Source organism: Oncorhynchus tshawytscha, unplaced genomic scaffold, assembly GCF_018296145.1.
Source record: "Oncorhynchus tshawytscha isolate Ot180627B unplaced genomic scaffold, Otsh_v2.0 Un_contig_8442_pilon_pilon, whole genome shotgun sequence".
Taxonomy (NCBI): Eukaryota; Metazoa; Chordata; class Actinopteri; order Salmoniformes; family Salmonidae; genus Oncorhynchus; species Oncorhynchus tshawytscha.
The window spans coordinates 45001-57212 of record NW_024608311.1 but is presented as its reverse complement, the minus strand read 5'-3'; the positions used below and the strand labels follow the sequence as shown (position 1 = coordinate 57212).

General features: G+C 45.6%; 1 protein-coding gene across 1 annotated transcript; it reads right to left on the bottom strand.

Annotated features, from left to right (window-relative positions):
• Positions 1-3332: 3332 nt before the first annotated feature.
• Positions 3333-9895, bottom strand: LOC121843437 (cingulin-like protein 1; the record flags this gene model as incomplete). Its single annotated transcript, XM_042313029.1, is given in 11 exon segments — positions 3333-3545; positions 3847-3985; positions 4827-4975; positions 5268-5369; positions 5901-5997; positions 7961-8055; positions 8188-8204; positions 8206-8634; positions 8637-9223; positions 9346-9742; positions 9745-9895. Coding segments are annotated over 11 exon segments (2325 nt in total), but the record flags the coding sequence as incomplete, so codon positions are not given.
• Positions 9896-12212: the final 2317 nt, after the last annotated feature.

Genomic DNA, 12212 nt, shown 5'->3' with positions numbered 1-12212 from the left:
GTCAGGGGATGTATGGGATAGGGCTATAAGGGCTGAGGCTTTTGACTGGGGCTAATTCATTTAGGAATTAAAATACAAAAGGGACTGTATGGGTTGGGTGGAGGGGATCAAGGCTGAGGGATAAGAGTGGGCTGGAGCTGGGAATGGGGTTGAACCTGGAAATGGAACTAGGGGCTAGGGCTGGTACTAAAGGGTGGGGTTGGGACTACTACAGGTTGGGGCTGTCTGGGGTCTGGGGTTGTGGCCCTCTGAGAGTGTTGAGAATCAGGAATGTCCCTGAGAGGGGGTATAACAGCAGCCCCCTGAAGAGGCATGGTCACGTCGCACCCCTCCTGACCCCACCCACTGGTCAGAGCTGGAGCATTGTAACAGAATGTGCTGGGTGCACACTCTCTAACCAGCCAGGAACATTCTCTGACACACCCTTCTCTCTGCTCACTGCACCTTATCAGTTCACATTTTCACATTCCCTCAAGTCTCACTGTTGTGAAAAACCTGATATACACAGAACTGATCTACAATAAGTAACTTATAGTAAGTAGACTACAGTCTGATTATAGATTCTCTATGAATATTGTTGTTTGACCTCTATATTTTCTACCTCTATAGATTAACATCTAAAAAATGGCCCAAGCTACAACTAAATAAAAATACAATTGAACCTAAAATGCAATGACACAAAACAAACACACATATTTTCAGGGAGATGTCCACTCCATAACTCATCTGACCCACTTTATTCAGCATATCCCAACCATATCCCAAACCCCTGCTGCTATTATTGTGTGAAACAAACTCATCATTCATCTACTGAGGTCCACAATTATCCCCTGCCCTTTCAATGGATGAACAGAGAGAGAGAGGAGGAACAATGAGGAAAACTGCACAACTCATGAACTACAGCTCATTAGATTAGTGACGGCTTGCCACTGCAATTAACGGGCAACGGGAACAATTTAGTGCTCCAGGTTCCAGCATTATTCTCTGCATGGGGCAGCACTATCAATGCACATTTCATGGCCGAAGGAGAGAGGAGCAGCGTTTCGATGGGAGACAGGACAGATGAATGGTTGACCGCGCACACTTTATACTAAGCAATTCAGCAGGCTGTGAGGTCGCTCACTCACACATGCAGAAATTATCATTACTTTCAATCCTGCCAATGCCTGGTGGATAAAAGTACAGTAGACTGTAACCACTATAAATAGTTTTTGTGTGTGACAACCTAACAATGGATTGGTATTTTAAGGGAAAGGCCCAAATTACTAAAATATAAACTGATAGCAGCCAAACTGTCTGAATACTGAGTAACAATAAAGTCAGACATCTTGTCATTTATTTATAAAGCATTGGTGGCGAATTCTTGATGACAAAATCTTCCCCTCAAGCAAGAAAATTATCTCAGAAGGGGCTGGCTGCTGTGTCGGCAGGAGGAAGCTGGGGACAAGGAGAGGACTTCCAGGCCCTGACAAACAGGAAGCATGTGAGCCAGGCAACACCTAGTCAACACAATGCTCCTCTAGCCTTGTCAGTGCGGTCCTCTTGTCTCTCTCCTCCATTAGCCCTATTTATGCTCTTACCTCACTGTCCTCTCTACCACTTCCCTACCCTGTCTTCTCTTTACTAGTCCATTTGCCTCTCCCCATCCCCTCTCCCAAGTCTTTTAAAGGCTTTGTTTGGTCCTATTTTTCTTCCTGTTGAGCCACCCAGTAAAATGTGTTTACAGCAAAACAACACCTCAACATCATGAAATACGTCCTAAAGCTTCTTAATGACACTATATGTCATCTAGGGTAAACAGAGTCCAATAAGTTCCCATGAAAAGTGATGACAAGCTGGTTTAACTGTCAGATAGCTGAGTCTTTTTTTTAATCTTGGTTGGTTCAGCTGAACTACGGAGAAGGGAGTGTTTTTGCCCAGCACAGTTGAACCGTTTTCAGACTTGTTTTTCAGCCTTCAGCTGGGGTTGTTATTACAGTGTGTGCAGTGAAATGCAGTTAGGCAAGTGCAAGAAGAGAGAGGAGTAGAGCAGTTCATGTATAGAACTATGACATTCTCTAACACTGGCACCATGCAGTCAATGATTCACTAACTCCTAGAGGACTTTCCAGAAATTCATTCAAGTATGCATACTGTATGTAACATTTTAATCTCAATAAACACAAAAGCCTGATTTCCTTATAATAACACATAATGAGGGTTTCATTTCCTCAGTAAATAAACAATGGAACACTAAAGTTATACAAATTCAATGGCCTTTGGATAGCAATCATTATTTACTTGTTCCAAACAAATGAAATATCTTAACAACTGGTAGACAATGATTGGGCGTAATCTTATTTTTCCAATTCCAAAACACAGTAGTCATAACAAAAACAACTTAAAGAGTTTTTGTTCGAGGTAAAATGGTCCTATTGTGTTAGTTACTAAAATTGAGCTTAATTTTGAGGCACAACTTTGAAGCTGATTGAAAGTTCCTGGTAATTTCACTTCAAAGTTCCTGGTAATTTCACTTCAAAGCTATCGAATATCTACTGATGCCGAACATATGGCAACAAATACAATCCCAAACAAACCTTCTAAACAAACACTTTACGACCCAAAATGCACGTGATGCCATACTCTAGGGTTTGCCCAAATCTCCCATTAACATCAATACACCCAGCAAACAGGTGACGTCCTGAGTACATTTGGCGACGTGCCCATTAAATCCCGAAAGGGTTTCGACACAACGTTATCCCACTGACGGTCTAAGAATGTTACACCTGCTACAGGTGAAATCAGTTACTGATATAGACATGGTGGTGTAGCTGGAAGATTGGAATTCCATGAACTAAGATGTTGTGAGTTCAAATCCCAGGTGAGGACATGTTAAGCAATAATTACTGTATGAATAAACATACACAATGTAATCATGTATGACAAATATGTAACACTGTATGTTAAAAGTTCTGTTTGTGGTGTGGGTGTCCCAAGCATTGCCAAAAGATAAAGACACGCACCCACTAAAAAAGTATTTAAAAAAAAGACAAAGCGTTGTTACTGGATCAGTGGTCAACCAATCAGGGCCTTGATGGGCTTGGCAACAGTAACAAGGGGTGATGTGTAATTGAAGTAGGGTGCGTGTGCCCTGGGTAAAATGTTGTTGTTTTTTGGGTGAGGGAGAATGTTTCTTTGCGACCAAGGCACCATGACACAACATCCCAAGAACGACCTAAAACCTCCTCAGGGACGTCACCGAGACCAACTGGGAACTAGACAAAACCTCCAGGGGACCATGATACAACGTTCTGACAACCTTATGCCATGGGTGGCTGGGGAACATCCGTTACCTGTTTGGCCTTCTCCACAGACGTCTGCAGCTTGCAGATCTCCTTCTCATACTGCTCCCTCAGTTTATCCACCTCCTGGTCGTGTGTGGCCACCTCCTCCTTCAGTGCTCCCTTCAGGGCAGTCAGCTCCCTCTCCCTCCTCCTCAGCACCTCCTCCTGCTCCTCCTTGGCCAGCAGCACCTCCTGTAAGTCCAGCTTCATTTGCATCAGGTCCTACACAGCAGGAGAGGAGGAAGTGGTGACAGTGTCTCGCTAAAATCTCACCCTGAGATGAACTGCTACCTCAACAGGTGACGTGCACAGAAATCTCCAGCACTGCCATTATTGCCTGAGAAATTCTGCTTCAGCAAATGTGCCAGGAAGAATAACATGTTTACACATTACCAACACTGGCACTACAATGGTATTGACATGGTGGTTATTATGGGACCACAAAGCCTTTCCATGCAAGCCACTAAGCTCCTATGTCAACGCTCTCTCCTCTGAGAGCTGTGGGACCTGGCCTGTGTATTACCTCCATCATGGCATCCTTCTCTCCGTCGGCCACCACCGTCTTGGCGCCATCCAGCTCATCGTGCATCTCTGACAGCTGGTCCTGCAGGTCCCTGATCTCCGTCTGGTACTGCTCCCTCTCCATCTTCACCTGGAACAGCCTGCCAGACACAGAGCAGCATACAGTCACAACACGCACACCATCACCTGAACACCTGCACCCTGCTTCACACAATGGAATGATACCACCTGCGCTCTGTCAGAAACGCCTGTTCTCCAGGCTAACAGGGGCTATGATGAGCACCCGGGCACTGATCTACCAATCACATCACAGTCACACCACCTGCCCACTTCAACACAGAGAGGGTCTGTTTAGTGGCAGAGGTCAGACGCAGGAGAGCAGAACTGAACACTAACCGGCCAGCAGTTTAAAATACAAACCTCCGGCCATTCTTGAAAAATTGAATACAATGGCTGAGAGTAGTGGGATTCTTTCAAAAGGCCCCCTGTCTGTCTCTGTCATTTCTATGGAGTCCAGACAACAATGTGCACAAGCACTTACAGGGCCAAACAATTCCACCAGGACGGCCAGTCTCTATTGACATGGGGGAACAAATCCATCCCCAGGTTAAACAGACTAGTCCAACATCAACAGACATTTAAGCCATGATGATATTTACTCATCACTTTGTAGGGCTTTGGTGGGACTCTGCAGTGTACATTAACACAAAATGTCAGAGGGGAAAGAGAACTATAGGAGGCCATTATTTTCAGACAAAGACAGAAACTCAAGGAACACATTATAATCATCCTGTGAGAACAGAAAACAAACTACAACTTTCTCCTCCACAAAAAATAAAAGTATAGATAAACAACTTTCCCCCAATAAGAGTCTTAAATCTGAGGATTATCCCCATTGTGCTGGTTTCTTAACCCGGGCCTTTGTCAACCTGTCACTCCTTGCCTCACAGTGTATGCCTGGTCTGGTGGTCAGTCACTTACTCCTCCAGTGTGGTGCGGAGCTCAGCCTCTGTTTTGGCCAGTTTGTCCCTCAGTCGGGAGCATTCCTCCTGGCTCCTCTCCAGCTCCGTCTGCAGGACCTTCACCCCCACTCCGGCCTTTTCATGGGCCTCAGTAAGACCCATCTGCTTCTTTAACACGCAAGGACACACGCACACTTTAATAAAACACCATTCCTCTCACCACACCAAATAAATATGAAATGCATGGCGCTCATAGTATAGTATCTGAATGACAGTTTTGACAGTATCTAACCAATAAACTCAGTGGCTGTGATGTCAACTGGTCTGCTTAAGTTAGGTATTAGCACCAATAGGATTATTGTGTCTTAAGAGGCAGGAGCCAGGGATTCTCATGTCCTGCACAGACATCCAAGATAGCAGCTAGAGTCAACATGTATGCAATGGCATCATAGCCTCAAACCTTGGTTTGCTCCTCCAGCTGCTTTTTCAGTTCAACAACATCCTTCTCCAGTGCCACCCTCTGTTCCTGTAGGGCTTTGGCTTGGGTAGCTATGTCAGGAGACTGGGAGGGGCAACAGGGACAGGAGTAAAATTTGACTCCATTTCCCTTTTCAAAATAACTCACAATATATTTGCATGATAGCATTTTCGTACAATACAAAAACATGTCGGTTGCTTTGGTTCATGGCAGATCTTAATGAAGAAAAGGAAGGGTAGTGACTAGTTTCTCTCCATACTGCACTGGTTTACACATGGCAGTTAATGGAGGCTGGTGGGAGGAGCTATTGGAGGAATGGCTCATTGTAATGGCTGGAATGGAATATATGGAACGGAGTTAAGCATGTGTGTGATACCGTTCCATTTTTTCCATTCCAGCCATTACAATGAGCCCGTCCTCCTATAGCTCCTCCCATCAGCCTCCACTGTTGGAGGTGGTAACCACAGTGGCTGTTGTCAATGCTAGGTCAACACAGCCTTGTGGCTTGTATGCTGCTCACTAAGCGAAAGCTTCTGGCCTAAGGCTAAGATAAGAGGCTCACAGATTTAGCTGTTTGTTGAGTTTAATTACAACAACTCCACAACAATGCCTCACTTTGTTGTCACTCCCTGCCGCCCGTGACTTTAATGTCTGTATCTTCTCAAACACCAGGTTGACCTTCCTCTTGGTGGTGTCCTCATTATCAGTGCTCCTGCGGACACACACACGCGCACACACACACATAGTCAGAACACAGGTGCACTCCCACACTTGGCTGATCTGAGGGTAAAGAGGGGTCTCTGTGTGTGGTAGGTGGATCAGATCAGGTCTAATCCCAGACTGTTCTGGTTCCTGCTCTGCCGGGGGCCAACTGCTTTGATGTGTCACCTCGCAACCCGCTCAACCTCATTATGCCCATCCATTAGGAGGCACATTTAGGAGAATGTGTCTCCCTCCATCCCTGGCCCTGCTATAAACTGGGCTGTATGCAGGGTGCACCCTCTCTCTTCCTATATTGGGACAGAAAATGAACAGAACATTGGGTTGCCACAACCCGAGGAAGGTTCTAAGGTTCCCTTCAATTCCACTACCTGACAGGGAGTTCTAGCCCCCCTCCTTCATTAAAGTTTAATAACTTCAGCTGAGTGAATGTTTGTCCTTTCTTTGATGACTCAGTACACCACTTCCATCTGTGTTCCTTTCCATTGACTTCTGACCCCTGACCTGTGACCTGACACACCCAAAGCAGTTTCCTGAACTGGAGCACACATGGAATGTAGACACTTAGGAACTAAGGCACTTTAGAAGTTTAGGATTTAAATTGCTAATCTTCTAAAACTATGGACACAAATGTACAGTCCAAACATGACACAATGCTCTGTGAGAGACACAGAACTTGACCTGGTATTGGATAGGAACTCCAAGATCCAGCTTTACTGGTGCTGTGATTGACATGTTATCCTATTGGATATATGCACTGGACTTTCAGACTTGGCTTCTTGACGAACATAACCTAGACTAGGTTAAAAGCCTTTTAACCTAGTCTAGCTATAAAACTTTTAGAGCGTGAAACCAAACTTTAGCTGGTATAGCTTGGTACTGAACAACAACAAAACTGTCTAGCACCTCATCTTACTATTTAACAATATAAACCATCATGTATCATGATTACCCTTACCAGTTCATCCATCTTAAACCAGGAAGTACACCATAGAGATATTAATCTGAGATGCTTCCCACTGATAACTCCTCCATTCCCCCTACTGTAAGTGATGGGATTTATAGCATGAGGTGAAAGGTGAACATCAAGAATCAGGTGATGAGCAGAGCAGGGTTGATACCTTACATTCCTCAGTAGAGAGGGAGAGAGAGAGACAGGGAGAAAGAGAAATGGGAAGATGAACAAACACCACTAAGCAGCTGCATCGACCACAGCTTAGATATGGAGGTGGAGACTGAATGGGAGTATAAATTCCTTCCTTTTATCACAAACAGTCAGACTCAGATCAAAAACATTTAAGTGCTCCCATGGGGCATTTTTTTTCAAATGATGCTTTCCTTAAAGATGCACTATGCAGAAATAGTTCCTACATTTCCTGTTTGCAAAATGTTTAATAGTTTGCTTCATTTCAGTTTATGTGGCAAAAGAAGCAAGTATACTGTATAGAATCATTGTTCCATCTAAACCACTGTGAAATTTTTTTTTTTACATGACCAAAAATATTGTATTTTAAGCTGTTTGAAGCTGGTGTACAAAACCAAAAGTAAAAAAGGCAAAAACAAAACTTAAGAATGGGAAGTATAGAAATAGTGCACATAGGACAGATCTACCACTGACTTTCTTTCAATGAGAATGACAGCGCTATAACACATATTTCTATGTGAATTTCTATGTAAATTTGGTGGGGTAGCCCAAAATGTTACATATTGCAGCTTTAAGAGTGTAACTTGGCACATGTTATGTTTAGACTGTGCAGTTTACTGCCCGCTGCATAGTGAAAGTGATACCCATGGCGTCATAATGGTGCCTACTAGTGTATTAATGTATTAGCAATTCATACAAAACATTATTCCATTAATACCCTTTGAATATAATAGACATTTCTGTAAAACTGGAAAATGTTCTGCGATAAAAAGTGAACCAGGAACATTACATCAGTGAGGTAAAAACTCACCCATCCTTGAGGTAATTAAACAAAATCTGTTTTGCCGTCTCTTCATGTGTTTGTTGTGAAAGCTCCTGCTGACCTTTCAAAAGATCAGGTGTCACCTGGATGCAAGAGGAAATAAACAGAGAGCCATCAGAGTTCTGACAGATACTTTCACATGCAGTTACATAGTAATAGAGAATGATTTGTTAAACAACTAACCTAACTGTAATCATAAATAATGTATTGTTTACCTGCACATCCATCTCTGCATTAGGCTTCTTGCCCAAAGTTAGAGGAAGGGATGGATATTGAGGTTGTAGCCACACTTGTTAAAATCTTTGTGTTTGGTGAAGATTGACCATCCTCAGCATCTGTACTGTCCAGGGGTAACGTAGAGGAGCGATTTAGCACCACCTTATACCCCTGGATGGAGCCTGCTGCTTTAGAGGTTATGCTCTGAGGGGAGCCTGGAGCACTGCTACCACAGGCCGAAGCTTTGGCACTTGGCTTCCCCTCCACCGCTGTCACCCATGAGTTTTTTCTCCCAGACACCTTCTGCAGATGCAGCTGTGAGGGGCGGAGGACGTGCTCCGTGGACCTCCCCTGATTCTTGCTAAACTCATCCATGTATTCCGACTCTCCCTGGAGGCTAAAGGGAAGGGCGCTGTCCACACTCCTAGAGCGCTTCCTGTCCTCTGGTTGATCCTGTTCCTGCGGCCTGCCCTGCCCCGTCGCTGGTGACCACCATCCTTACCGTCAAACTTGCCAATGAGCTCGTCCACGCCGGGGATGGAGCCTGTGTCGATGTCTCGGCCCGTGCCGGGTTGGAAGGGGATGTAGCGTCGGTTCTGGTGGCGGTTGATGGTATCTGCGTACAGCGCCTCCAGCTGGTCAGTAGAGGAGGTAGAGGAGTGGCGGGAGCGGGACGAGGACTGCAGCACGGGGCCGCTAGAGTCAACTCTGCGCAGGGGGAGGATGTCTGGCTCATGGCGGCTGCGCTCCAGGCTAGAGTTGGCACTGCTAATGGAGCTGGCGGACCGGCAGGAAGCCTTAGTCTGCTCACTGGGAGGGCTGGACACAGAATAGGGCTGGGGTATGGGGACACGTTGGGGCAGCTGGGACTGGGGTGGAGACTGAGACTGGGGTGGAGACTGGGGTTTGGATTGTGGCAGAGACTGGGGTTGGGGTTTGGACAGGTGCTGAGACTGGTTTGGACTGGGGCTGGGCCACCTGGGTCTGAGTCTTAGACTGTGGCTGAGCCAGCTGGGCTTGAGGCTTGGATTGAGACTGGACTAGTTTGGTTTGAGGCTTAGAGGGGGCTGGCTGGGGCTGGGGGGCTGGGGCTGTGTTCTCTCCTGCAGGGCAGGACTCCTCCTATGATCCAGGCTGGATGACCCGGCATGGGCGACTACTGGGGAGGTGGATCTGGGAGAAGAGCCTGGTAGGTGCTCCCAGTCTCTGCCAGGGACATTGGCCGGGGAGGCAGGCTGTGGTTACAGTCCAGGTTCAAGGTGTTGTTCTCTGGGTCATAAGGCTTGAGGATCTCTGGGTGTCTCTGGAAGTTCAGCAGGGTGGACGCTGGCTTCTTCCCCTGCTCTGTGACTCCATTGTGAGAGCCCCCAAACTGCATCTGTTTCTGGGACCTGTACTCAACAAAGGGGCTGTCAGAAACAGCCTCCCTGCTTCCTTTGAAGTCATACTCATGGTAGTTGTCAATAAAGGAGCCCTGTGTGTCATTGTAGCCGTTACTATTAGGATCTGTATAGGAGTTGGACCCACGGTCCTGGTTGTTCAGCACCACGTAGGGTGTCCATCAATCCCCTGGACCCTAATGCTGAGGCCATAGGAGCCAGCTCCATTGTGAGGCCTGGAAGAGCGGGCCGGTTGATTGACTCTGTACGACTCCATCAGGAAATGAGCAAGATAACAAATCCCTCTCCTGGATCAGGCCCACCTCTGCAAAAAAGGACATAATCAGCAAATGTTTCACTGCTCCATGGCCTGCTAATGAGAGTTAAAGCCTCACAACATTTGATTATGTCATCTGGTCTAATTTTCCTTTTTTCTGTACTTAATGGTCTCTGTGTCTAGAGAGTGATTCCACAGAGAGCACCCTAACTGTTCAGCTCCACCACAGGTTGCCTAGCAGTTAAGAGCTTTGGGCCAGTAACCGAAAGGTTGATGGTTTGAATCCTGAGCCGGCAAGGTGGCAAAATCTGCCATTCTGCCCCAGTTGAGCAAGGCAGTTAACCCCCAACAACAACTGCTCCCGGGCGCCGATGACGGCGAATAAGGCAGCCCCCTGCACCTCTCTGATTCAGATGTGCTGGGTTTAAATGCGGTTCAATGCATTCAGTTGTGCAACTGACTTGGTACTATCTTTTCCTGCTAAATGAAGGAGTGAGACACTGCACTGCCCTAAAATAACATAAGAGAGCCCAGTCTTTATCAACACACTGAACTTGAAAAACAGTGAATCAACATTTCCTACACTCTTTTGAAGGGCAAATGACCAGGTACTGTATACGAAACCATAACAAGCAGGTTACTAACTGGCATCTTAATGCACTGTAATAGGCTGTTACTAACAGGCATAAATGAATAATTTTAAACATGGTGTGAATGAATATTTACTGCACATAAAGGTGTATTCAGGTCTAATGGCCTGATAATAAAAATATGGTATTACAGCATAGTGACAGACTCCAACGATATGTCACACTACACCTGGAAATCCTATGACTGTGAGTAGCTGTAGCCTATACAGTAACCTTTTGAATGTCTTTGCTAATGAATGTGTGTGTGTGTGTGTGTGTGTGTGTGTGTGTGTGTGTGTATGTGTGTGTGTGTGTGTGTGTGTGTGTGTGTGTGTGTGTGTGTGTGTGTGTGTGTGTGTGTGTGTGTGTGTGTGTGTGTGTGTCTGTCTGTCTATCTGTGAATCTATTGAACCAACCTCTGCCAATCCTTGTAAAATGCACTGTGATTTGCAGTCCCTATAGAGGGCCCTGGTCGGTGTAACAGTGTACCATGGGAGGAGCAGGGTAACAGACCTACAGCAGGGCCATTGTCATCAACCCCACTTAACACCACAGCATTAAGAGAGGCACTAAACCACTGAAGACAGGAACCTGTGCTGATAGGTTCAACTGTTTTCTACTATACTTGCCAAAAATATACACAAGTAACTGAATATTTAGACCACCTTGATACTATTGGGTATTCACATTATAACACACAGATAAAGTAGAGATCAAGTTCTTTGACTCAAGTATCTGAGTGTCTTCTGAGTAAAGAAATATAATATTTGTGAATTATCTGCCAGATTACAAGTAGTGTGTAGTCTGAAGCTGAGGACAGAGCATAGGGACATTTGACCCTGAAACAGGTCTGTATCAGCTAACAGGAAGGCCAGCAGAGACACACAGCATCACAGACATCAGTGGGCATCATGTGTTTGTATAGACAATGGGCTCTTATCAGAGTCCTGTAGGCTCAGCTGATGATGTCCTATTTCACCCCCAAACAAACAAATACATAGATGAATGTCATGAATGGCCTGGTGTTACAATAGCAGGACAAATGGTGATAGGGATGGGAGGGCTATGATAAGGAAACAAAGGTGACAGCAGATAATGTCACTTTGTAATGAAATGCACAGACATGCCAGCAAGGCCTTTGAGGAAATCTCAATAAATCACTCTTTCAAACTGAAAACGAGTGTTGTATACTGCACTACAGAACTGAACCAGCATGTTGATATAGAAGCGATGCAGCAGGCTCTTCCTGATTCTATTAATACTCAGAGGACAGAACATCATACTTTCCAGCCATTGAAGGGAAGGGAGAACAATGAGGCCAAGTTAGCCCCTTTCTCCAAAAGGAAAGGCTGTGGAGGACAGAAAACAGCAGAAGACGACACAATAGCCTCTTTCACACCAAGTATCACATGTATCCAACAACACAAGGGCTGTGAGGTGTGAGTGCAGCTCTTTTCCTCTCATTGTGTTACTCTCTGCAAGGGAGGAAACACTTGCTGAGCCAACTTTCTCCCCCTGTTCCCCTGCAATCCATAACTAGAGCACTACCCTCGCCACGGTCCCCCTACACCTCAGACCAAAGGTCAGTGCTGAGAGTGGGTTAGGATGTCAAGGCCCTGCCTTTGATCTTTCCAGGGAAACATTGAGAACAGAAAAAAAGGAGAATAATCTACATGTGCAGTGCACTAACTGATTCTCTACATCCTGGGGGTGTGTTGTTATCACAATACACCATTCAG